Consider the following 27,984-nt stretch of genomic DNA (forward strand, 5'->3'; position numbering starts at 1 on the left):
AGAGAGTTGTGTTACATGAGCTAACACATGTAAAACACCTAAAACAAAGCCTGGAACAAAGTAAAAACTCAGTTACATGTTATTATTGTTTTACTCACTTACTGATGACTCCATCAAAGCTCATAGAGCGGGTTTTTCTCCACTTTGGTGGTACTGACATTTCAAGTCACATAATTGTCAGTTTCAGGCATATTCTGTGTAATGTAGGGTGTTTAGCAGCGTCCCTGGCTTCTAGCCATTAGATACCAACATCACTCCTCTCCCCAAGCGATGAAATTAAAAAAAAAGTCTCCAAATATTTCCAGATGTCTCCCGGGAGGCAAAATCATTGAATGAGAGCCGCAGGAGTAGAAGATACTATGTCCTTCCATCTACTCCTCCAGAGTAGCACAATAGGGCCTTGGAATCATTTTCTCCAAGAGTTTGTTGCTTCTGCCATTCAAAGTCATGTGTCCTCTGGTGCTACTTTCTACCCACTGGGATATTCTTAATCTGACTTGACAAGAGAGGCAGAATAAAAATCAGAATAATAATCTGACTTTTCATGGCAGAGAGGCAAACTAGAAAGACCACTGGAAACTTATCTGGGGTGTCACCCACACCCTTAGTGAGGAGATTTCTAAAAATAGCACTCCTTGAGGGGAAGGAAACCTGACCTTGGGTTTTAGAGCACAGTGTGAAAAATACTAGGCAAAGGCGTTTAGAATGAGTACTTGACGTCTGAGAGCAAAACTTGATGTCTAGGCAAAAGGTGACCTCCAGCTTCACTCAAGTTATCTCAAAGCCTAGCCCCAAAATAACTGAGCCAGGATCATAACTCACCAATAGAAAGACTAAGAATAGAAACCAGCATTTCTTTCCCCTTCTCCCCTCTGCCTTTACTAGTGCAGACTCATTCACAGAGCAATGGCTGATTGTCTGAAGCCAAAGGAAATTGACAAGCGGTACTTGTCCGAAAGTTTAGAAATATGCAAACCTAAGTGAAGGAAAGACAAGGAAATTGCAGTTGTCATGCTTTCGAAAGGAAATCATTTCATGTGTGCCTTGCTCCAAGTCAAAGTGGAAACCATTCACTTTAGGGGGAAAGATTGTAAAATTCAATGATTCTTTTTCCAAACGAACCTCATCGGAAATACTGATTTCTTCAAAGCAGAGATGGAAGAAAACCGTGTGTCGGTTGCATCTGGCAAGCCACCTATGCTCTCCTTCTTCCCCAAATTGTTCTGATTCCTTTGCTTGGTGAAGTGTGGACACTAGAAGCCTGTAGCAGGGTTACAGCCTGACAAGAATACGCACTTATTCCAGTGCCTTAGTGGGAAGGGATTGGAGTAGTATATAACTTACCCCAATTTAAAAAAAAAGGCTTGAAATTGTTTTGAAGGTGAGTTGCTATTTTTCACCAAAAGGATACTGTCAGATTTCAAGCTGAAAAGTCGGTGTTGCAGAGGAAAACTCTCAGCAGCCTCAAATTCAGCAGGTGTAGCTGGGGTCTCAGCTCTGTTCTTCCTTAGCAATGTGACCAGGGACAAGTTATTGAGTCAGGACTGTCTCCGAATTTCTATACTAGAGGCCATTCAAGGTAGCATTCTGGTTGAGATTTATCTGGAAGCTATGTTTGCACCACAAACACACAGTATTTCCCATACTTGTTAGTGGTGAGTCGAGGGAAATGAGTGTCAGACTAAAGCCCACTATGGCACCTCTTGGCATTGCCACTGAACCGACCCTCTTTCAACATCAATTCCTCATCTATAAAATGGGGGTTCATTCTTTCATTCAACAAATATTTACTGAGCATTTCTGGGTATCAGACACTGTTCCAGATGCTGAGGATTAAGTGGTAAACACCTGATACCTGCTGCTCCGACCTTACAGGGTTGCTGGGAAGTTTAAATGAGAAAACAAACCCTAGAGAGCTCACTGTAGAACTGAGGCCACCAGAGGAGAAAGGGAGGTGAGCACAAAGTGGGAAGGGGGCCCAATGGACTACGATGGAGGATTATTAGGGCTTTGGCAACAGGCACAGTGGAGGAATATATATCGGTAGAGATGTGAACCTGTATCCCTGAAACATAGTGTTGTCAATCAACATTACCTCAGTGAAAATAACTAGATAAATAAATGAGATGGTTTGTGTAAAATCACCTTGACAACCAAAAATGCTTATGAGAATATAAAGTTTAATAAAATCCAACCATCTCTGTCTTGTGATCCTGACAAAAGACAATTAACAGGTGGCATGGTGGTGGCAGCCTTCAGGCTGCACATCTTTGGGAAAGAGGATATTTTATCCTATGTCCCCAGAGAGGGCACAACTGGGACCGGTGGGTGCTCCATGGCACAGATACACAGTGAGAGTTTCCTCCATGCCAGGCATCATGCTAGAAGCCAGGGATGCAGGGACAAAAAAAAAAAAAGACATAACTCTCAGGGAGCTCAGATTCCTCTGAGGATGACCGCTGCAAAGCCACGTAAACAGTCCTGATGACAATGGGGAAGTGGAAGCCGAGAGGAGACTGCCCAATTCAAGCAGAAGGCGGAAGGAAGACTGGAGGGCAGAGAGGTTCTCATGAAGGATGTCAGCCGAGCAAAAATAGCCACCTTGAACTGTCCCTTCATGGAGTGAGCTAGGGAGGCCCTCACTGCGAGTGGTACTGGAAGAGAGGAGCCATGGCTGCCGTAGGTGAGAAGTTGAGTCAGATGGCCTCTGAAGTCCCTTCTGCCTCTGAAAGTATGGTACATATACTTCTATAAAGATAGTAGGCATACTATGTACTATACTCATCTAGTAAGATACTGTACTATCCCGAGAAGTACAGTGTCCTACTGATTCCAACTGGATGGTCCATTGACCAAGTAGATTTTTTTTTAAAGATTTTTTTATTTATTTATACAAACACTGGGTACAGTCAGAAGCGCGGGAAGGTGAGGGAATTCACCAGAGCCAGAGCGGGGAGCAGGACAGGCAGACTGACGAGGTACACTGCTGAGGGGAGCAGCAGCCATGGCAGGAGAGGTCTGCGTGCCATGTGGGACCCTCGCCTGCGGCCGGGGATTGAACCAGCGCTGCAGAGGCTGCGGGCAGCTTCGCAACCCAGCGCTCAACCGCTGCGCCACCGGGGAGGCCCTTTTTTTTTTTTTAAGATTTATTTATACAAGCACTGGGCACAGTCAGAAGCGCAGGAGGGTGAGCGAATTCACCAGAGCCAGAGCAGGGAACAGAACAAGCAGACTGATGACATACACTGCTGAGGGGAGCAGCGGGCGGCAGGAGAGGTCTGCGCGCCATGTGGGACCCTCACAAGTGGCTGGGGATCAAACCGGCACTGCAGAGGCTGCGGGCAGCTTCACAGCCCAGCGCTCAACCACCGCGCCACCAGGGGAGGCCCCCAAGTAGATGTTCTAATTTAACTTTCAGTGAAGCAATTTTATTTACCAGTCTCCCCAGCATCCATGTTCTAGTTAATGAGGACTTTAATGTATGAATCGCAAGTAAAATAGGAAACAGATTTAAAAGGAGAATTTGTCATCCCGCCCATTTTTCCTCCACCAACAAAATTTTTCAAAAGTCAAGTCAAACAATATTGTTTTGGTTGACGGAGATCTGGCCATTTATCAGGGACATATTTGGAGATCCATATATGTAAAAACATTTGAGCATACAATTTTCTCCATAGAATGAAGTAATGCTTCTGTAAATATAGAACTGAAGTAGTTTATAATGCTATTAAATTCTGCCACTAAAACAAATGATGTTTTGTGTACCGTAAAAATACATAATTTTTCCAGGACTTCCTGTGTGACACACACTGATCTAATTGAGATCCATGCATTAACTCATAATTGCCCCCAAGAAATCTTTGAAATAGGCACTTTTCAAAAAAATCATCCCATTTTACAGATAAGGAAATTGAGACACACAGGGCTTAGATATTTTTGTAACTAGCAAGTGGGATTTTTGACTCAGCAGTGTGATTCTATACTCTCAACCACTGCACTGTACGGTTACCTTGGACTTGCCTGGACTTACAGAGAAGTACTTTTATCACTTGAAAGCGAACATCTGCACAGGGATGAGGAATGTCCAGTGTGATTGCCAAGAGATACAAGGTCTGAATAGTGGACTAAGTGCACTTGCTTGCTTGTGGCAGCCAAGACTCAAATTCTCCCCTCAACAAAAAGGCAAAGATCTCCGTACCATAGCCCCTCATGATTTAACACAAATACTTGGAACAGTGACTGTTGAATCCATGAATTCTAGAGCTCCGCTTTATCCACTGTTTTGGATTAATCTGCTCCTCCTCCACTCATGTATTTTTCCTCTTAGATTTCATTTGCTAATTATCTAGCTCTGCTAAAAGAATTTCTCATGGCCGCTCCGCATAAACCATTCACTGTTTATTCCTTCTTAGGTACAAGATGGTGTTTTGTGTGAGATAAAATAAATGAATCGTGGCAGGTTGGAGAAAAATGAACTTGCTATTACATGTCCTGTCCATAATTTTTTAATTTCTCCCAGATGATTGAGCTAAGATTCAATCCTTTTTATTGCCTTCGGTATTTCAGCAAAAAATCAGACAGACTACAAAAAAATGCTAGTGATTCTTTTCCCTTCTTTGGGGCCTGAATGTTATACTATCACTTAAATGCTAGTTAGTAAGATAAACGTTTCAGTCTAATTTTTCACACTCATGAACCATTTCTTTCCTCCTCTACCCTTCACCCCCACATCTAACCTCCTTTGGAATTCAGGCACCAACCCTGACCCGATCATTCCTGCCACTAACTAGCATTTATTAATATCTGCTGCATGTACATCACACCTGTTTAAAGAGCTCACTTCATTTATTCTCCTAGAAATGCATCATCACCTAAAGGGATGATGGGCATTTACCAGGGATATATTTGGAGATCTTTCAGTCTATATCAGCAATCAAAGAGCTCAAGTAACTGATGAAGTGAGTCCAAATTATAGAGCACAAAGGTTGGGTGCCCTTTGCCCGTGTCTTATAAACTTAGCTTTGGAAGCAATGGCCCGTTTGCAAGTTGAGTAAGAGATACAGATTTCTAACCCGTTCCCCCTTTCACTCAGGCTTGATTGAACCAGGATGAAAACACAGAATGCATCTTTGTAAATGTGGAAAGCTACATACTCACCCACCACAGTGTTGTCTGTAATGCCCCCGACCCCCACCAAAATTGGAGCTGACCTAAAATTGCTTTAATAGGAAATTGGGTAAATACAGTATGGTATATCCATAGATTAAAATGCTATGCAGCAAATGGTAAAGGAGATATTTTATTCTCATAAAAATATGAGGAGTTGCAAGGGAATGATAAAGACCAAGTTTAGTGTACAGATCCTCCTCAACTTACCATGGGTTGCACCCCAATAAAACCAATAGTAAAATAAAAGTATCATCAGTCAGAAATATATTTAATATACCTCGCCTACCAAACATCATAGCTTAGCCTAACCGACCTCAAAAGTGCTCAGAATATATATGTTAAGTTATAGTTGGGGAAAACCATCTAACACAAAGCCTATTTTATGATAAAGTAATGAATATCTTATATGATTTATTGAAAACTGTAGTAAAATTAAAAAATGGAATGCCCTAATTCAAAAATCCAAGTATGGTTTCTACTGAATGCATATTGCTTTCACACAATTACAAAGTCAAAATATTATTATTGAGCCATCATCAGATGGGAACCATTTGCAGTAGTTACTTTTGGCCTAGTGGCAGGGGTGTGCAATTATGGAGGCGTAGAAAGGCAGGCTCCAGCTAACTTCATAATGCTCTATTTCTTAGGCTTTGCGGCTGTACATGGGTGTTCATACATTATTTTTAAAATCTTTCTGTGCATCTGAGTTATTATTTTTTTTAATTCTTTAGTCAAGTGACTAAAGAATAAAGTCTTTAAATTCCTACTGAATAAAATTATTGAGAATGTATTTCACTATGATGCTTAGAAATTGTATTATGTGTCAGAGAAGGACCATGTAAGATGGGATAAGTGTAAATATCAGTGGATGAGATTTCAATCTTGTAAAGCCTGGATTACTAGAGGGGAGAGGTATTGGTGTAGCTATCTGAGGCAGAATAAGGGGTAAAAAAAAGTGCATTATAAAGCATATATCCTGATTGGTTTAGCTGGGAATTAGACCAATGTCCTTTAGACTAACTTCAGTTCTAGATTTCTAAAGTACTATGAAACTAGTGTTGGTAGCTATTTTTCAACAAACTTTGAAATCTTTGACCAACAATCTAATTGTAACCCTGATCAGGCCTAAGCTTTAGTTATTAAACAAATATATCTTGAGGTCCTACCATGTATTAGGTCCTACCATAGTAATTCGGCATTACCATGCCTATAGGCATTTTGCTGGCTGCCAAGAGGGCAGCCAAAATGAAGAAGACATGGATGGACTTTGTCATTAAAAAACAGTAACATGGGAAGGTAGACCCATAGCCAGCTCGCCATAATGCAATATAGTAAGCTCTGTAGCAAAGGTATGAGCAGAGTGGTTTGCAAGGGGAGCTGAGGAAGCACTTCTGTGGGATCAGGAGAGTCAGGGAGATTTTACAGAAAGCATGATGTTTGCTCTGGATCTTGTAGGACGAAAAGGAGTAATTTAGGCAGAAGCAAAAGTGTAACTAAATGCAAACGACATGAAAATGTGTCACAGTGAGTAGTAGTCCAGTATGACTGGATCATATGAGAGTGTCCTCAAGATCACAAAGACCCTTGGATATCATAGAGTTGGATTTTGTTCCTGTAAGTATTAAGGAACTATCAGAAAAATTTAAAGAATGAAGTAACTTGATCAGCTTTACATTTTAGAAGTATCACTGAAGCGTAAACTGAAGAGAAAAAACAAGTGGGGAGGTAATGTATTCCAGACAAAAAAAATGATGGGAATCTGAGTGAAGGCAATGGTAATGAGAATGAAAGACAAGAGACCAGATTCTACAAGCATATCAATGTTAGAATAAGCATGACATCATGATAGACTGAGGAAAGAGTAAAACCCAGACATTCTAGTTTGGATGTTAAATGGTTTGTGGATAGAATTTAGGAGACCTGCACTTTACAAGGAAGACAATACATTTGGTTCGGAAATGTGCAATCTGAAAGGACCTATAGGAGCAGGAGGTGGAAATACCCATCAGCACATCTTGTTTGCTGACTTACCTAAAATATCTTGATTCCAACCTCTTCTCTTCATTTCCATTGTTCCCAACTAGTCCACACTCACCGCCATCTCTCCTCTGGACTATTAGGATAGTTTCCTAATCAATCTAGGCTAGTTGCATGCACAATGGCCTATCTTATAATCTCTTCTCCATGCAAAAATTAGCATAATGCTTTCAAAATTTAGACCAGATCTTACCACACCTCTCCTCAAAAATCCTTCAACAGTTTCCTATCACGTGTAGGATAAATCCAAATTTTTTATCATGACATACAGGGTGCCACAATTTCTAGCCTCTGATCATCCTCAGGAGTTCATCTCTTCCCACTCTTCTATTTGCTTATTTAGCTTCAGCCATAGTGGCTTTTTTGAGTTCTGTGTGTTTGTTTACAGATCTTTCTTTATACAAACCAAGAATGTTCCCATCTCAGTGAATAGTTTCAGTGACTCAGAGGGTCTCAATGAGGTCCGATAGTCCTAAACAGTTTAATTTATATGTCGAAGCTTTGGGAGTTCCAGGCCCCTTTGATTATTTTGAATAACTCCAAGGAGGCCTCAAGAAAGGACTCTGGCCAAAGTCCAGAGAAGTATAAGTAATTAGAAAGGCTGAAGTAGGGACCAGGAAACCCCATAAAGGGACACTTGAAACATGGCACATGTTTATATGTTTATATTTTCTGCTATGTTCTCTCACCTTTAGTCAAATATTGCTTTAAAATATTTCTGCAAGGTTTTCACTCCTAAAGACCCAGCTCCCAACTCTACCAGAATTCACAGGGCCTTTGAGAACATGTTTCCCTTATATTCTCTAGAATGCCTACTACAGAGCATTTCTAAGGACCACCATAATTTAGATGGAATTCAACTCAAAATTCAAAAAAGATAAAATGGAGGGAAACTTGTCTTGAAAGAAAGAACTAACAGTTTTAGTTTAGCCTCAACCTGCGTTGAAGGAGGGGCTTTGTTCACGATGTCATATCCATCATGCCCCAGTAGAGTACATTATATATAGCAGATGTGCAACAGATATTTGTTGAAAGGATCGATAAAAACTAGTACATTGTACGCAGCACTGGCGGAAAATAATGTTCTAATAATAAGAAGCAAAGTTTTTCTTTACATTCTATCTTTGTCACATATCTGAGGTGCCATGTTTATTTCTCGAAACTTCAATCTAAGAGAGACATTGTGACTAGAACCCTATGTGAGAAAGACAAAAATTATGAGAGTTCTAGAAATAGTATTAGATATTAGTGGAGTTTAGCCTGATGAAGAAATGAAGAGGGAAAGTAATAACAGGCTTACACTATGTGAAGGAACATCGTGTAGAAGGAAGAATAAAATTGCTTTGCCTAGCTCTAGCAAATAGTCCTAAAGTGTGGGAAGTAGAGAGAAATTTCAGCTCAGAATAAAGAAGCACTTTCTTACAATAATTCATGTCCCGTGCTGGAGTGAGCTAACACAATGGTTTTACACTCCTTTCCAATGGCCTCTTTTTTCAGGCAGGTAAAGGATAATCACATAGAGAGACAGCGAAGGGAAGATTTCAGCGTTGGGAGGAAGATTGAACTAAGAGAGTGTTTTTCCAACTAGATTGCATTCCATTAGTGGAGTCATGAAATCAATTTAGTGGGTCCAGAGCAGCATTTTTTTTAAGTGAATTAGAATAGAATAGAGAATATCAGAGAGTCCCACACATAGCAAGGATGAGTGTGTTTTTTTGAAAAATCCATTTTGGAACCAAGTTTACATGTGGACAAATGTGTCCCCCGAGTTACATTATAACGCACTTTCCTTACTGCAGACTGCAATCAAAGATGTTTGAACACCACTGCATTAATATCTGGCAGCTCTGAGAATGCTTATCTCTGTTACAGAGGTCCAAAATTGCTGTCTATGAGAAAATGTGGTCTTACATGAAATCAGCAGAGCCATCTGTGTTTACCAAAACGACAGCAGATGGAGTGGCCCGGGTGCGGAAGTCCAAGGGAAAGTTTGCCTTCCTGCTGGAGTCAACCATGAATGAGTACATTGAGCAGAGAAAACCGTGTGATACGATGAAAGTTGGTGGAAATCTGGATTCCAAAGGCTATGGTGTGGCAACCCCTAAAGGCTCAGCATTAAGGTGGGTGGAATAATATAACAATATCCGTGTTGTTATAGTATTCCACCTACCCTGATGCATTTTGTTGTCATTTTCTTTCTTGTGGATTTTGAGGTAACTTTTAAAAGTTTAAAATCTACAATATTCCATGGAGTTAAATAAGACGGTAAATTATGGTTTCATCTATTTAATGCATCCATTTTTTTAATGTTCTCTCTCTGTGTTGTCCTCTCTGACTGTTTGTTGCTGTTTTAATTTTACAGTTCAACGGCTTTTTCAATTTAAATGGTAAAAGCCAAGTTATGGTGCCATATGTGACGAATGTTAATTGCATGGATGTGGTGTTCTTGTTACTTTTTTCCTCAAAGACAATTTCCCCATCCCGCACACTTCAGTTTTGAGCAAATGTTATCCTCCATGCCACCTTCCAATATTTAACCCTGTATTTGCTGTACAGACATTTTTATAGCTCCACGTTCTGTGAAATTTAGCCAATTTGTCCTCTTGTGCTCCTTTTTATACGTTAACGATTTCCTAAGCATTTGTGCATTTTCTTACAAGTTATGTTTTATCGTTTCAAGAAATGCTGTTAACCTGGCAGTATTAAAACTGAATGAGCAAGGCCTCTTGGACAAATTGAAAAACAAATGGTGGTACGACAAAGGAGAGTGCGGCAGCGGGGGCGGTGACTCCAAGGTCAGCCTCAATGTCACCACAACCGGGTACCCTTAGTGACGAGTAATCGGCAAGACTGTTATCTTATTATTGAGGAGAGAGCACAGAACTCACACATAAAGTGGAATGACCAGGTTATTCCCCTGCCTGGCAGCTTTGGGAACGAGAAAGACTTCAGGGCGCTGCCCACATTTTTGATCTAACTTGGGTCCCTTCTTAAACTCCCAGACAGAGGCTCCCCATCTACACTCCCTCCCTCCCCTCACACACCTGGTTGCCTTATGAAGGCCATGGTGTGGGTCTTGATGCACTAGGGTTTCAAGAGCTCAAGGCTTTCCTTCAGACTGTCCCCGCCTGCCTCCTTTGAGTGGTGTGAGAAATCGAAACTATCTACTGAAAAGTCAGGTGACAGCCTTTTTTCAGCCCGAGGGCTTGATGGTTTCTCACAGAGGTTGGCTGGTTGTTTGATTAGACTTGGCTTATTCAATTACCTGTATGAGTGATGAGATGTTGTTCTCTATATGTGGCGGCCTATTTAAGCTGACCCCACTTAACTTGAAAGCCAAACAATGAGCTCGGTTTCAAGTTAAGTGGGGTCTTTCTTCAACAGGCCACCCATATATAGACTTTGCAAAGATATTTTGTGTATTTCAACAAGTGCGTCGCCTAACCATGATATTCTGTGTGTATGAATCCCTGATTTGGCTTCTTCTTAGCCATGTTCTTGGTTCAGGTAGGTCTAATTGTTATCCAGGCTGCCATCATGAGAAAACCCATCTTGCTTGGCATTCCTTTGGCTCCTTAATGTTCTTCGGGGCTAGAAAGAATGAATGGCCTTCACCCAAGCAACAAGAAATAGCGACAAGCTCCGAAGACACAGCACCAAGTGATGGAAAGACGTGCTGGGTAAGTACAGGAGAGGACCTGAAAACAGCCTCCTTCATGGCCCAAAGGGCATGAGAATTATGGTGAAGCATGTAAGATCGGCTCTTGTACAACCAAGATACCATGGGCATCTTAAGGTGAAGAACAGTGTTTCCCAACCACAGGCCAACAGACAGGCAAGCCAAAACTGTTCACCTTCAGAGACAATGGTTACACCTGTGCTTCTCTTTCCCTCTCCATTCCTCAGGATCCTGATGGAGAAGTTAGTTGGCCAGTGTGCACTATCACATGGGTTTGGGAGCACTGATACAGAGCAGTTTCAAAGAAATAAATTTTAAAACAACTCTCTTCAGCACATAATCTTACCAGGCATTGACGAGGTCTTTTATTGTAAAACCTTGATTAACCCGAACTCATGTAACCAGTACCCCAAACTGAATTGCCCCCCTTGAGTATTCCACATTGATGAGAAAGCAGCAATAGTACTAAAAAAAAAAGAAGACTGCAAGAAATTGATAACTTTTAATCACTTGCCAAGAGGTGACCTGTGGTTAGGTCACATTCAACCCTGTCTCCTATATCTCCTCTCCATCTGGATTGACCCTCAGACATTAGAGTCTGCTTCCCTGAGGCAAGAAAGTGGATACAAGCATTTTGAGAAAAAAAAATATTAGCCAAGGATGAAACAAATGAATATTCTTATTGAAAATTCTATTCGTCCCTATGGATTCCAATTAATCAAGGTTTTACTATGTGTCAAAGAGCACTAACTTCCTTTCCCACCAGTGTGAACTGTTGACATTGACAGTTTAGCTGAGCTTCTGGCTCATTTGAATTTTGCAGTGGCTAACCTGATGCCTAAGTATTTAGCACCTTCTTCCTGGCCTTTTTTTTCATGTTATTAGCAGGCCACAGAGATCCTTGGAAATATTGCTCTCACGAATTCATCACTCACAGCATGGTTAAAAAGGAGACATGGACTATATCAAGATGACTCTAAAACATCCACACGATGTCAAGTACACAGAAGTTTTCAAACAACCAGACACTCGATGTTACATAAACAAACAAAAATCTGCACGTATTTGGCTGAAATTTTACTTTTCACCCAGATGTTTGGGTATCATGAAGACCCCTAAAACTTTAGACCAGCTATTTGCAGCTAATTACAACCAGCAATCAAGCTTTTATTTTTTCCTCAGCTGATATGGCTGCAGTTATCAAGTAATTTTATTGGTAGCCCACAATTTCCAGTTTTTGAAATGTCAGTAGAAAAATATGTCAGTAGATGGTAAATATTTCCAACATCTTTGACCATAGTGCTAATCCACCAGGCATCCTTCAAATCATATTTATTTTTTGGTCGTTCCTCCAACCAACCTTTTGATGGATAATAGTATGGCCAGTGCTGCATATCCAACGAATTGTTTATTCCATTTCTGGATTGCCAAGGAACTTGTCTTTATCTTCTTCCTTCTTGCTACCTGCTGTTTTCCAAGAGTGAGCAAGAGAAGGGACAAGAGATGAACTTGAATCTGTTTTACCACTATTTACTGGGGATGCCAAAAACAAATCAGTGGAGAAGAAGGTAGAAAAGGCAGTGAAACTTCAATAATTTGAAGCCTTCAAAATTCTAATTTGTGATAAACTGAACAGGGCCCTGTCTACCGTCTAACTTCATCAGGGACAGGGCCAAGAGAGATTTGTTAAGCAAATGAGTTTAAACTAGATTGTCAGTTGCATTTTTCCTTAAGAGAACAAACCTTTTTCAAATGTTGGAAGCATTTATTAGATATAATCATATTCATTACAAGCCTATCTGCTAAAGTAGCTCTCATGAAGACCTCCAGTAAAGCAATGTTTTATAGTATGTTTGAATTACAGAATAATCTTAAAGTAATAAAACTGTCATTCTCCAAACTTATTTTGTAATTCAGGACTTTCTTGTTCAAACAATTGTTCCCTCTGTTAGTGCAAATCAGTGAGGTTTAACTGTATTACTAAAATGGCTTGAGAATGGCACGACTTTATTGCATTCCATCCTCTCAAACATGACAATTGACTTTTGAATATACCATCATTTCATAGAGAAAGTGAGACCCAGAGATGGTGGTGACTTTGAGAAGGTCACACAGCTAATGCTGTCACAAATCTCTGCTGTCAGGGTCACCACTTGTGATAATATTGCAGACAGCAATTTATCACAACTACCCATTCAATGAGCAATGTGAATCTGATTGCCTAGGATCTATTTCCATAAAAATCAGGTTCATTCTCAACTACCTTGGTTAGAAGGCAAATGGCATATTTAAGCCATTCCAGCCCTCACTACTGATTACTAAAAATGACAATAATCACAAAGCCTGACATTTGTGAGTGCTTTTACTTTTTCAAAAACACTTCCATACCTATTATCTTGGGAGCCAGGAGAAAGTGAAAACCTTTATTACTTATCTCTCTGCCTCTCCCCTACAACCTTTAAACAATGGGCAATTATGTTAAATTGTTGACTTTCTCCCCTCTAGCATGAGATTTTATACATCCTAAGCTTATTCTCTTATTCTATTAAAGAAACCAGCAACTTTTCAGGCTTATACCGAACCAATGAAGTAGATATTTATTTGTTATTTTCTGAATACAAGGAATTATGATAAGGTCAGTAACTGAGCTTGCCCCTAAACCAAACCTACAAGCCAGAACTCAAAGCCTGCTTGGTTTTGTCAATTTCCACAACCTGAGTTAATAGAATCTAAACAAATCAGACTTGATCCTTCCTTGATGGACTATAAAATGCACAGGCAAGGATCATGGAAATTAGAGTTGTGGTTTGGGAATTTTAACCTGCAAATCATCTTTCTGTGTTAGTGCTTTATTTCAATATGTGTGCAAATACTGTAATTAAGAGCCAGTTGGCTATTTCAGCAATAAACCGAGACCACCAGGGGTTTGTGACATAGCCAGTGAATGTCTGTTGCTGAAAATCATAGCAGAATGAGGGTTTGGCTGCTGAATTACCACATCAGCCTTCCTCCATAGCTTCCTGTCACCTCAAGCTTTCAATTTCTTCTCAGTCCCCTGCCCATCCTGCTTCATTCCTTGAATCTTGGGTGAAAGGTGTCAGCTTAATTTTCCTTTGTAAACTTACCTTGCTAGAGGGGTCTGGTTGGTAAAACAAGTTATTTGTGACTGGGGTGACAAGGCATCATAAACCCAACCCCACCTCACCATGATATTGCCCTGGCTTTTGTTCTCTCCAGGGATTTAAATAGACTTTTCCAGTGGCCTTATTTTCCAAACTGAAAACCTGCACATCTTGTGTGCTTTTGGGACTATTGGAGAAAAATATTTAAATGGGACCATTTTCAATCCCTTGACTACAATAAGAGTTAGGGGAGAGATGCCTTTGTAAGGCATATAATTTGTAAGGCACATAGTGAAGTAAGGGTCGAGAGCAGGCATATGCAGTTAGACTTCCATTAATTAAATAGTTGGATGATCATTATAATTTATAGAATATTGACAAGAGAAATGCATTTTTATTAAATGCATTCAAATCTAGAGAGAGGCTAGAATAAGCCAGCCAATGTGATGCTAGGGACGAACCCAGGGAACTTGTTAAAATACATTTTAAAAATTGCTTGCAATTAAAATTAGTTGTTTCCTTTCATATGGGAGCTTTTAAAAGTAGCTAAAAAGAGTTTGTTCTCTTAAGAAATTCAAACATGTTCTTCCTCAGTATCAGTAGCAACCTTTTTTTTTTTAAATCCCACACATTTGCTTAGCAAGGAAGCAAACAAGATAAGAGAGCCCGTTTCAAGTGTCCTCAGCTTCCTGTTTGGTGGTGCATAGATGAATGAAGTAGTAATGTGTTTCCCGTATGTATAAATGAGATCCTCGGTTCTATGTCTATTTCTTCCTCTTCCATGTATGTCTACAATTCTCTTCTGCTATGCCACCGTCTCTTAACCACTTCTCTTCCACACCCAGAATTCTTTGACATTCTTGGGCCTTGGGTAATGGATATGAATCCGCATCTGCCTTTTACCTGCAACAAGATGGACCTTTTATTGGCAGGAGCCATCTCTAAAGGTAGACATTTTGGATACCCAGGTTTAAGATGGATCCCAATGACTGCTTATTGACACTGTTATGTGTATAGGCAAGAATCATTACAGATCGATGGCACTTCCTGGGTCTTAGAAGAAGTTCCCGTGAATCACCAAGACTGGTTTGGGATCAAGGAGTAGGGTAAGTATATTATGCTCTTCGTTGGTTTGCATGTCTCTGTGCTGGTGCTGCCTCCTGGAAGTATGAAGAATCTGACAGTTTTCTTCCCTGATAGTGACTAAATTTGCTCCTGGAACTTGCTCAGTTCTTCCTCCCAAGAGCAAACCCTCACTTTCTCTCAAGTGGCTGCTTCAAGCAAGGGACCTTTTTGCTTTAAGAACTGAACCAGTCCAGTGACTGCCAAAAGCACTGATTTTGCCAGATGGTGTAAAAGAATAAATTCTACCACCGGGGGAAAAAAAAAAGAGTAATCCAGAAAGAAAATATTTTTAAAAATTAATCCATTTCTAGTGAATTTTTGTTGAAATTGACTACGTGGCCTTAATGTCATTTCTATGATTAGAACATGATTACTTGCCTTTGGTGTTATACTGATAACTTGAATGTGTTTCATATTGACAAATAATGACCAAATGTCTAACACCAGTGCGACAGAAAGAGCAGCAGGAGTGAAAGCCGGAAGGTAAGAGAGCTGTTATACAATTGCCGAGAGGAAAGACACCGTGGCGGTGGCAGAGTGAAGTGATGTGTGGCTATGCCCTGTGGGCCCCAAGTCCAAATCATCTGGTTTCTTTTCATTTGGAGAGAAGGTTATAGAACCACACTCTCTAAAAAGCGGGACAGTCATGGAAGAGAAACATAAAATATTTGCAATGTCTGAAATATACTTGCTGAGGGTGGGAGTTGATGTTGGTGGAGCAGGGTGGGGGCAGAGTTTTTTGATGGAGAACAATTGAAACCCATTCTCTTTTGACTTTCTAGAGAGCGGTATAGCATTTGGCCCTTGGCACATGAGACAAATCCCCATTGGTCAGAGGTGGCAAAAGTGTGGTCCACATGGTGCATTCACCTTAAAGCTTAATTTCATCTGGCCTTGAAACAAATATTTCTCAAAACATAAACCTAAGGCAATAGGATACTTTATGTGAGTGAGTGAGAGAGAGAGAGAGAGAGAGAGAGAGAGAGAGAGAGAGACTCTGCTATTGTGTCCTGTCTCTTATCAGTGGTGGGAAATCAGCCGCAGCATAGCAGCCAGTAATCAAATTTCAGATCTGGTATAAAGACCCCACTTGTCATAATCTATTGGGGTGTAAGCTAAGACTGACTAGATACTATGGATATGGTCAAGGGAGGACTATCAGGGGAAAAAAAGAGAATGCTGGTACCCATCACGATAAACTTTCAAGAAATATTTTAACTAGAGTCAGGGGAATGAACTAGATATTTTCAGGAAAAAATTGTCATGTGAGTTTCATAGAATATCAGTTTCTGTCTGTCTTCTCAATTCTATGCCTCTCTCAGCAGCAGTGGGATGAACTAAAGAAAACACACATACATAATAAAACCTTATCAGATTTGATAATCTGAATTTCAATTTTTTTTAAGATTTATTTGTTTATGCATACAAGAGCTGGGGTACAGGCCAGAGGTGTGGGAGGATGAGAGGATTCACCAGAGACAGAGTGGGGAGCAGAACAGGCAGACTGACTGAAATACACTGCTGAGGGGAGCAGCGGGCAAGCCAGGAGGGGTCTGCTGCGCCATGTGGGTTGCTCCCTGGCTGGCTGGGGATCGAACTCGTGCTGCAGAGTCTGTGGATTGCTTCATAGTGCTGCGCTTAACCCCTTGCACCATCAGGGAGGCCCCAGATAGTCTGACTTTCTAATGGACCTCAAAACAGAGTGTTCAAGTGAAACATGTTAATGATATACTTGGGAAAGTATCTGTGGCCACATTTCAACAAAAACTGACTTCTCTAGGAGTTTGGCATCTTCCCCGAGTCCCTTCTCTCTGTCAAGGATAAACTGAATAAGTCTTCCCAGAGAAGCTGAGCTGGGTGGAGTAGCCCACAAGTGACTAAATTTGCCCACAAGTGACTAATGGTTTTGGGTTCCTGTGCTAGAGAGGTAGATTGGGCCAAGGTCCAGTCTGGCAGCAACCCATCACTAAAATACACAACCCGTGGAACCTAGGAGCTGATCACTTTGAATTTGAGAGGTTATCATTTGGAAATGGACTGGCTTTACCCATATCTATGAGTGACTCCTGGGGACTGTTTCTTTAGCAGAGATGTTCATCGATAGGCTTCAATTGCCACCACTGTGAGGCCCTTAGTTAAGTGACTCACAGCTTTCAACACCTAATGCTATATGCATGCATTATTGAATTTGCTCCTTACACTTATATTAAATTATGATCTCATTAGCAAGGAGTTAAATAGATTTGAGCTACATTGTGAACGATATAGATATAAATACTCTCTCAGAGGGACTTCTAGCAGCTAAGCACTGCATAACTCGGCAAATCACTGTAGCTGCCCCTGTGGGATGAGAGTTGCTTACGTGGCCAGAGACCAGTAATGCCAGCTGTCACATGTATATGCTCCCATGTTGTGGAGAAGCACAGGCTGATCCAAGGGCAGAAGGATTAAAATAACTTAAACCACTCATTCTCCTGGAATGCTGTATCCAGAAACCCCAGAAGAGAAATGAATATTTTTTTTTTAAAGGGCTCCAGGCACAAATGTAGTCTAAGGCATATTTTGAACAGCCACAGCCTCCAACATCTATGATATTGACAGGTAAATCCCTTCATTACATATGTTCCCATGGTAATTTACAGAAAAAAAATATAAAAGACCTTAAGGATAATCCTTCACCTAGCAAAGAATCTTCTCTTGCTTGGTCATCAATTGGCTTCAACTTAATAAATCCAGACATGCCCAGGGAAGAGATGTTTATAGCTTCCTGCCTGTATGTGCCTGTGGCTCCAGAAAACACTAAGGAGTAAGTGATCAACTGGGAAAGATGACTTGTCATGATGAAAACCTGAAATATCTTTAGTAAAAGCAGGGAAAGAGAGGGTGGCTGTCCCCCCTCTATGGGACAGAAGATAATTATAAATAGATCACTAGGGAGCAAGAAGAAAGTGTTAGGAACTTGGAGTGAGGTTTGGCTGTGGCATAGCGGGGAGGGGAGGTTTGGTTGTGGTAAGTTTCCAGTTTGCTCATTTAGAGATGTGAGCAGGTTTCTGATTCACTATGCAGCACACCGTCTTTGCCCATATGTTTTTCGCTTCTCTGTGATCTCCTGGTCTTTCTCAACAACCTATGGATTTAAATGTATGTCTGTCCCTCTGAAGGGTACCATTGGAGATCTTCTGGCATTGTTAATTACACAGACATTTGCTCTTTAGCTGTCCCTGCCCGGAAGGGAGAAGTGGAGTCATTTAGAGCAGAATATATCCCCATCTCTCAGGAGCATAAACCATACTACATCTTGAGCTCCTGTATTTTTCAGGACCTGAGCCAGATCCATAGTACAAACTCTATTCTCCACCCTTCTCTTTGAGGGAATCAACTTGGTCATTACTTCACAAGGCACATTTTTATCTATTTTCCAATATGGGGGAACTCAGCACCCTCAATCACTCAGACCATATTTCTATGCTCATAAGAAAGAATCCAACATGACTCCAAGTTACCTATTTAGGTGCTTCCTGAAATCAAATTTGAAAAATAAATTGGACAGTTTTTTGAAAATGTATCAAAATATTTAGTGATTTTCTTTTCTTTAAAGTTTCTAATCTCACAGGGGAAAAATGGTCTTCTTGCTCGTCAACTGTCTCCGCAAGTAACTTGAGCCATCACTGAGACCGCGCTGCCCCGTGCAGTGGCCAGTTGGCATATCCCAGGGATGAGATGGGAACCTAGACAAGGGCCACCTTGGGCCATATGCCTGGGAACAGTGAGCACAGTCTTGTACCTGAGCTGTTGCCAGGTGTGGACGGCAGAGATAAGCAGAAATTTGTATCAGCCGGTTGTGTTTTCTTCAAAAATAAAACTCATTATCCAAACATTATGAATCACATTTATTACCCAGATAGATGTCAGTTCATGACTGTTCCCCAGGCGCAGGCACCATCTCCTGCCATGGGTCAGCATGACCTTCACATACTTTTAAATAACTGTCTTCACTTAATTATCTTTATTTAAATGAGTGTCTTAAATGACTTTGAAACTCACATTGGCTCTTACCCTCTCTCCCTTAGTTAGCTGCAGTAAAACATTTATTCTAAGGGGAATTTTACACTTTTCCCCCACTGAACATTTTTTAAACAAAGTGGAAGACAAAGAGTTGGAGTTCATAAATAGTTAACATGCTTCCTTTCCTATCTCTCAGGAAGATTTCTATTTTAACAAGGAATGTTGCTCAAACTTAAAGGTGTGATATTCTCATGATGAAATTGCAGGTACCAGTAAGGAAAAGATTTTTGGACAAGGGGACATTCCCAGACCCCTGAAATTACATCACAAAGGTCTCCTGTCCTCTCCCTAAGCCTGCCGATCATGTGTTTTTCCTGGGAGGCCTCTATTCAGCAAGATGCTGATATCCAGCCCTTCAAATGGGGAGAATGCCCAACTAATTTCCACGATAGAAATCTGACCTACTTTGTTTAATTTTTTTCTGTTCTCTATTGAGGTGAGTACAATAAATATTTCTGACTTGTAATTCTCCCAGGTACCAGTTAAGGGCCTGCAGTAATTGCTCTGAAACTTCCCCCTGGAGGCCTGCAGCTGCACTATACTCAAAGACCCCAGCTGCAAGATATGCCCTGGCTAGGTTGACAGATACTTGGAGTATGGTGGTTCCTAAAGAAAAAAAAATCATTATGAGCATCCAAGCCTGAAGAATCAAAATAAGGAGGGCTGCTGCCCTTTTGTGTTCTCCCTTGGAGACACAGTACAGAGTTGGATGCGCAATTTGCTTCTGGCCTGCCCCACAATTTGCCGTGCAGGTTTGAGCCAATTACTTAACCTATCTGTGCCTCAATCTCTTTACTTATAGAGACCATAAATCTACCTTCTTAATGTGACCATTAAACCTGACCAACAATAATCATTGTAATAATTATATAAAGTGCTAGGCTCAAAAGTAATATACTGGAAGAGTTTTCTATTCAAAAAGTATTTATTGAGGGGACATAAAAATACATAATGGGCATAAAAATACATAATTCTAATACTCCGCCCTTGAGGAGCACAGACTAGCGGGAGGCCTAAGACATGGCCGTAAATATTAAGGCAGTGTCGGAGATGAAGTGGGGAGCAAAAATGGCTTCATGGAGAAAGTGACATTTAAAATGACCAAAGGCCTACCTGATTCCACTTCTTTTAAAATACCAAAGTGTGTGTGTGTGTGTGTGTGTGTGTGTGTGTTTGTTGGGTGTAAGGTTGACAACTATTCTTTTTTAGAAAGGAGGGTCCATTTCTGTATCATTTCTATTCTCGAGGTTAGTAGAGTCCTTTCTCTTCTGAAATGATGTTATTGATTATAAATGGTGTAAAATGTCTGTGTGTGTGTGTGTGTGTGTGTGTGTGCTTGCACACGTACCCACTCCGGGCATGTATTGGGGGAAGGGGTCAATACATTCAGTTGATTTGGGTTGGAGTAGGCAATACAACCATAAGGTACAGCAAGAGAGGAAATTATGTGGATAACAACTGTTTTTCTCTGCCATCTTGGGGATTTATTCCACCTGCAGCAACATACAGTTCTTGGCAATTTGGCCTTGAACGTACTTTCTTTTCTTGGCAGCTATCCTAACCTTGTTAAGTGGTATTAGCTGTGATTTCTGATTACAGCTTTTATGCTCCTTGGCTGTATTGCTGCTTGACATGTTTGTGTTTCTCTTTCATTTTTATTTAGAAGTTCCTAAATGCACATCGGTTCACTGCCAGATTTCATGAGCCCTGTGATATTTTTTTCAATCAAAGACTAGAGTTCTAAGAGCATATCATTTGTCAAATTTCTCTAATGTCCTGGGCCTTCTCAGATGAAGTCTGGATGTTCTAGCGCAGGGTTTCTCAATCTTGGCATTATCAGCATCTGAGGTTTTGTTGTGGGGGGCTACTGTGTGCACAGTAGGGTGCAGAGCAGCACCCCTGGCCTTTCCCCACTGGATGCCTGTAGCATTCCCCTCACACAGCTGTGGCAATCAAGAATGACTCTAGAAATTGTCAAATGTCCTCTGGAGGACAAAATTCCCCTGATTGAGAAGTGCTGTAACTGTGGCCACCAGACTGCAGAGCAGAACCAGCCAGCGTGTGGAAGCCACTGGGTGACAGGGAAGGGGCCACGTGGCAGAGGAGGCTATTTCAGTTGCTGACATAATGAGCCTGGATTTTGGCAAGAGTGAATGGTGGCAGCCCAGGCCCTGGAATAGCTGTCCCTCCTCCAAAATCAGTACTTCTCAGACTTTATGGATTCCAGAGCCCATTTACATAGTTAAAATTTCTAGGGGACCACCAAAGACTGTGTTTGTGCACAGTGTTATATTTACCATGTCGGAAATTAAAATGGAACGATTTTAAAAGAATGTACTCATTTAAAAAATAATAAACCCAATATAAGTCAACATAAATAATACTTTTATGAAAAATAATTTTTCCAAAGCAAAAAAAAAAAAAAAAGTAGTAAGGTGTGGCGTTATCCTGTGTTTCTATAAAACTCTTTAATCCTAGCTTAGTGTAAGAGAGTAGCACTCTGATTTTCGCTTCTTCATTCAATCTGTTGTGATATCAAATGTCACCTAGCCCCCAGGAAACTCCACTGCACATCATGAGGGAGTAAGAGTAAGAAGGGCAAGGAATGTCTTAGTGATGTTACAAAAATAGTTACGACCTCACAGATTCTCTGATGAAAAGGTTTTAGGGATCCTCCAGGGTCCTCAGACCTCACTTTGAGAACCACTGCTCTAAATGAACAGGTCACACTTTTATACTTTCATCCATCTGTAATAGCTCACTTAAGGATTGAAATTTTTCTTTGAACACTGGGGTCTCTAGGGAGAGCTATTTGGATTCAGTGTGAGTGCCTTTAATCAGACTACTCTGTTGCTGTGGTCTAGTGAGAGCAGCTATTCTGGAGAAATTGAATGAAGTAATCTGAAGAACATTGAGGGAGGAGAGGATCTGGTAAGGGCTTAGTCATGGGGCAGCATGAGGAAGCACAGACAGCATGAAAGCAATGCTTTGTACTTTTTCCTGTGGTCGCAAGGGAATCAGTCTCCCACAGACCATTGATAGCATCTCCCTTGCAATGTGAGCAAACGGCCGTAATTCTCGGCCTCGGTACCAGTGCACAGCGTAAGGCACAGCACTGGGGAAGAGGCGGTGGTGATAAAGCAAAAAAATAATAGGGGGAATATAAGAGGGGTGCAATTGTATGGGGAATAGAACCAAAATGAAAATGCATACATTGTGCAAAAATGGAAAATGATGTAAGAATTATATAAAATAAAATATTAAACAAGAAATAATAATAATAATAATGGGGGAAAAGTCAACTGAAAAGGCAGTTGCAACACTAATCTTAGGGCCACAGATGGCCTGTCTGTCCTTTATAAGCCCCAGACCTTAATTTTCACTGCCAATAATATCTTTAAAAGGCTCCAAGTTTTATTTGAATGTGTTTTGTTACTTTGTTTTGTCACTAAGCTACTGTGGTTGGCATTTGAGAAGCCCACGGTCCTGAGCACTGATTAAGGGAACTTGTTTCAAGTATAATAGGACCTCGATTTTCCAGTGAGATACAAAACACAGATGTTGTGGCTGCCAAGCCCTGCACTAATGGAGAAAATGTCCCCTCCCTGACACAGACTTTATAGTTTTTCCAATATTAAGTATTCTGAAATTGCATATTTTTTTAAATGAGGACATATTCCTCAAAATATGTCAAGATGAGTCCATCCCTCTGCACAGGGTAGAAAAGGAAACAGACTTTGGCAACTTGGTCTGACAGAGGCCAGGTCTCTGTGACTCTCGGAAGGCTTGCCAATGACTGGATGTTGTTGGTGGATCCAGCTTGTCCAAAATAAGCTAGAAAATTCAATGGCATGTTCAACGTTACCTGTATGTCGCTGCTTTCCTCCTTGTAAATTGGTGACGTTCAGAAGAACAAGCACTAGTACTGGCAATGTTATTCACATGAATGTGGACACAGTAGTTTATTGCCTCCTAATGGAATTATGCCACCCTGCATACATATGCATTTTTTATCCAAAGTTATTAGGGATGCTCCATTTAAAATTCATTAACTCTAGAAAGAAGACAGGATAAAGGTCATTATTCCCATTTTACAGCTGAAGGAAGTTCTAAGAGGGAAAATCTTTATCCTAGGACCAATGGGCTTTCCCACATTGACCCAGTGGCTCCGATTACATTAAGAGGTAGAGGATTAGGGAGCAGTGGTCTGGCCTCCTGGGGGTGCCTCTCATTGAGGGAGTGCTATCTACTAGAACAGCTCTCCTAAGCTGTTCCTCCGCAATCTGCCCACAGCGGCAGAGTCAGCTTGCCATTTGAGGTCAAGCCGTGTTAATAATCCACTTAACAAACAATCTGGCTCATCCGCTGGTGATCTGACTTGACCACAGATAAATGGCTACATCAGAGGGACAGCCGACCAGTAACTCAAAAACTAGCCGTAAGCCAATCCTCCCATGGTTGAAAGGATTCCTCTTATCCAAAACTCAGAGGTCCGTGCCACGTTAAGTCCAGTGCATGCATAAGATTCAGAGTTGGCGCAGTGAAGATGTGTGTGTAGTGCAGTTCTTTCCAGGGTCATTTTCGGTGGGGCAACAGATTTGTATAATAAAGCACAAGTGCCCGGGGGACATGGGACTCACATAGACTCTACATTACTCTGTTCGTGTTCATCCTTTGGTCTCATCCTACAATATGGAAGCAGTTCCCCTTCGGACCCTGTCCCCTCCCCCACGCCTCCATAAAATTTGCTTTCTGTCTGGAAGTACAACAAGACACCCAGTTAGATCAAACGGAACCCACCTCCGCCATAAGCTGCTCAAGCTGCCGCTGACAATTGTCACTTGAGGGGAGACCCTCCTCACCACACACCGCCTACTGAGGAGTGCCTTTTTTTCTATCCTCATTGTTTAACAGTGTGTGCCGATTACTCAAAGCGATATGGGCAGGCCCTGGTAAATATAGCGTTGCTGTAGTGTTAACTTTTTATAAGGTAATGCTCAGGTTGCCTGCAGTGTCTAAAATTACTCTGTGGCCAGGGCCCCCTGCTTTATCGCTTTCTATAGTTTTAAAGTAGTTTGAAGCTTGAATAACATAAAATAACATAATATAATGTTATTTATGTTATTTCCCACGTGAAGAACGCCTGTAAACCTTGCAGTATTGAAACTCAGTGAACAAGGCATCTTAGACAAGCTGAAAAACAAATGGTGGTACGATAAGGGGGAATGTGGAGCCAAGGACTCCGGGAGTAAGGTCAGTTGCTGAAGGTCTTTTTGTACTGATTAGCAATCACATTTTGAACCACTGTTTATTTTCTACCCTAAAACGGCTTTCCTTCCCAAAACACACTCCCTGACACAGTGGGACCCCTTTATAACACCAGCGCTAGAAGAATAAGGCAAACACCAGCCTCCCAGGCTCCAATCATTGACTCCGTAGAGCTATTGTTATGAATAGGGAATTCAACCTGGCCCATCGCATTTCCAAGGCAGTAAAAGAATGAGCTGTGTTATAAGGGGGTTTTACTGTATTTCACATTTCGAAAGTTCAAAAGAAAAAAAAATACAACAACCAAAAATAAAAAGAAAGATCCCGTTGTGACAGTACTTTTTCTTAACCTCTGGCAGTGTCAGAGACTCTGTCGTTGTAAATACCTTTCTTACTAATGTATTATGTCGATCCCATCTGAAAACAAAGAAATGAATAACAAAGACTGGTCTCTGTGAGCAGAGTGATTAACTTCCTCCCAGCTGCTATCTTTTGAGTTCATCTATTTGATCTCAAATCTCATTAAGTCTGTCACACTTCTCTCTCGCAAAGGTGTCATTTGAATCTCTGTAGGTAATACTTTTAAAACTTAGTCGCATGCTCCTTAAGGGTATACATTGTCAGGATAACATCACATTGATAAGCATGAAACACTCTTCTCCGCCTCCTTCCTGGCCCTCTTTGCTCCCTTAAGAAAGTTCTTTTTAGTTTCAATTTTTGCCTTTCCTTTTTTGAACTAATATTGTGGTATCAGTTAATTCATTTCATGAACTGCCACTCATTTTCCTTGTGCAGTGAACCATTTTGCTACTGTTTTTTTCACATCCCACAGTAGGGAATTCTGTGAAACTTAAATACATGGAACTTGGAATCACCATTTTTGCTACAGCTAACATGGGTGATGTCAAAGGACACTTTCCCCCTCCTCGAAAACCACATACATATAAAAATCTAATGGCAGAGTGAGGGCTACCAGAATTTGGTCAATATCCTAATGGACTGTGGAATTTCCTTGCAGATAACTTACCAGACTTACCAGCTACCTTAAGGCGATGACCTATTGTTTCATACTTGGTAGAAATTCTGACCACTGGTCTAGCTGTCATTCATCCTAGTACAGAGATGATTTGCAAGATTGTTGTAAACATGAGGCACGCCCAGATTCCCCCCTTCCTGAGCGTGCAATTCAATTCCAATTGGCTTTTTAATTAAGACACACAAGTACAGGACTGGCTCCTATGAAGACAGAGTCAGGACATGGCCATGTCATCTTTGTGTTTTAATTCTTCCAATGATACCAGGATGAGCTGAGCCCCAGAGTGTTGAGTGTCCCCAATGGCCATCATCTGTTCACTGAGTATGGTCTGGATAAGACACTCTAGTCACTGAGTTAACAATTTGGGTATTCCATTCAATTGCATTCAGCAGCAAAATGGTTACATTCCCTCTAAAAAGACTACAAAATGCTATTTTTATTTTATTTTTTTCAAAGAAAGGCTCCTGGCCCTTGGTGTGTCCTACCTCAAGGTAGGGCTCAAGGCACCAACTGTTTTCTTTCCATTGTTCAACAGTTCAGTTTTTACTTTTTCATACAGGCAGATAGATAGCTTAGTGAGATTTGCAGTTTGACCTGAAAGTCACTGACCAGCTACCTCCATTTTTTTCCCCATTTTAAATAAAAGGCAGATAAATACTGTAGTTTTTTTTTTTTCTAATTATTCTCTACGTTCCCTGGAGTGAAAGCTAATAATGAGCTGGATTTTTTAAAAAAAAAATTATCAGCTCCTGATAAAGCTGTCTGATTTGTATGGAGCCAACTTAGGACCCAAGGGGTCCTCCTGACTGGTTTCTTAACTCTCTGGAAGATGGAACAAGAGCCAATTCTTTGTGTGCTGCCCTGGTTTCCACAGCACAAAGACTTGACACCCTGAGGACGAGAACTTAGCAACCAGTTCCCAAAGGGAGCAACTTCTTAGCCATTAGGGGAAAAGGGAGAGTTAATCCTTTTTAAACAAACCCTTGTGAAGCAGCTCCCTAGATAAGAATAGCAGCAACCTCTAATATGCTCACCTGGTATCTTGAAGACTAGTTGTTGACAAGTTTGTCACAGGGAGAACAAGGGAGAAAGGGGTGCTGCAGGGCAGAGAGGGGAAAGAGTGCTTCAAGTTCCCAAATGAAAAGTGTTACATTTCTAGAGCTATGCACAGCTCAACTCTGGCAAATGGTATTTACTGGGGCTGGCAGGGGAATAAATTGTGCTTGTGTTTACACTTTTGCTCCCACGGCCAAGTGCTGTTTTATTTAGTTGTTGACACCATTTTAAGGTAGTAAAGGACTTAAGGAGTCAAAATAAAAGAATATTTAGGTGAGGATCACAACTGTCAACAGAAGCACAATCTACCATCTCGCTGGTCGTTGCCAAATATCAGCCAGTTGCCAGGGCTGAGTCATAACACTTACATCAATGTTTAGTTATTTTACAACTTAGAACGATCCTATGTTATTGTGATGTGTTATAATGTCCATTGTCTTTGTCTCCCTCAAGAACTAATCACCTTGTTCATTTCTCTTAGGACAAGACCAGCGCTCTGAGTCTGAGCAATGTGGCAGGCGTTTTCTATATACTTGTCGGAGGTCTGGGGCTGGCCATGATGGTGGCTTTGATAGAATTCTGTTACAAATCACGGGCAGAGTCCAAACGCATGAAACTCACAAAGAACACCCAAAACTTTAAACCTGCTCCTGCCACCAACACTCAAAATTATGCTACATACAGAGAAGGCTACAACGTGTATGGAACAGAGAGTGTTAAGATCTAGGGGTACGGTTAAGGTCTAGTAAACTAATCACCCTTACGTTATTGTATGTTAATCTATTCCTTTCCTTTTTCTTTCTTTGTTCGTTAGGTTGTCTCCATGTTTCAACTATTGTCTGTTCTCTGCAACCATTTGATTCTTTGAAAACAATGGTTGTTGTTCTTGTCAGGCAGTGGTGCTTTTCCAATAGTGAAATTATTAAATCCTGGTGTGTGACCCAAAAGGAAAAGTTCGCTAGAGCAGCACTGTTCTGTAGAAATATTTATAAGCCACATGTGTGATTTAAGTGCTTTAATAGCCACAATTTAAAAACTAATACAAATGAATTTAATGACGTATTTTATTAGCCCAATAGATCCAAAATAGCATTTCAACATGTTATCAATATAAAAATGAATGAAATGTTTTACATTCTTCTCTTCATACGTCTTAGCAATCAGGGGTATATGTTATGCTCATGGCACATCTCAACTTGCATTAGCTACATATCCCGTGTTCAATATATGTAGCAACGGCGCTACGCTACCGTATTAGACAGTGCGGCTCTAGAAGAATCAACTACCCTAAAATTGATGTTAAAATAAGGAGTGGAAATAGGGAACTGCCACCTTAAGAAATGCAGCGGTTCTCTTAAGTGAAAGCCTGAGGCAGTTTGTTTAACCATTGAGCTCCTTTGTTGCCCCTTTCTTGGAGGAGATCTTCA

At 40.9% G+C, this 27,984-nt stretch overlaps 1 protein-coding gene across 2 annotated transcripts in view; it reads left to right on the plus strand.

Moving 5' to 3' along the window:
- Positions 1 to 27,284, plus strand: part of GRIA3 (glutamate ionotropic receptor AMPA type subunit 3) — a gene marked incomplete at both ends in the record, with an annotated part of 261,431 nt that extends 234,147 nt beyond the window's left edge. The window contains 3 exons of one of the 2 annotated variants that reach the window (XM_084259151.1): positions 9,079 to 9,326; positions 9,887 to 10,001; positions 27,039 to 27,284. In XM_084259151.1, the coding sequence (XP_084115277.1) occupies positions 9,079 to 9,326; positions 9,887 to 10,001; positions 27,039 to 27,284 (609 nt within the window). Of the gene's footprint in view, positions 1 to 9,078; positions 9,327 to 9,886; positions 10,002 to 24,335; positions 24,451 to 27,038 lie in introns of both variants that reach the window. The other variant, XM_084259150.1, reaches the window with a different exon arrangement.
- Between the last annotated feature and the right edge of the window lie 700 nt (positions 27,285 to 27,984).

The sequence above is a fragment of the Talpa europaea genome (assembly GCF_964194135.1).
Source record: "Talpa europaea genome assembly, chromosome: X".
Classification (NCBI taxonomy): Eukaryota; Metazoa; Chordata; class Mammalia; order Eulipotyphla; family Talpidae; genus Talpa; species Talpa europaea.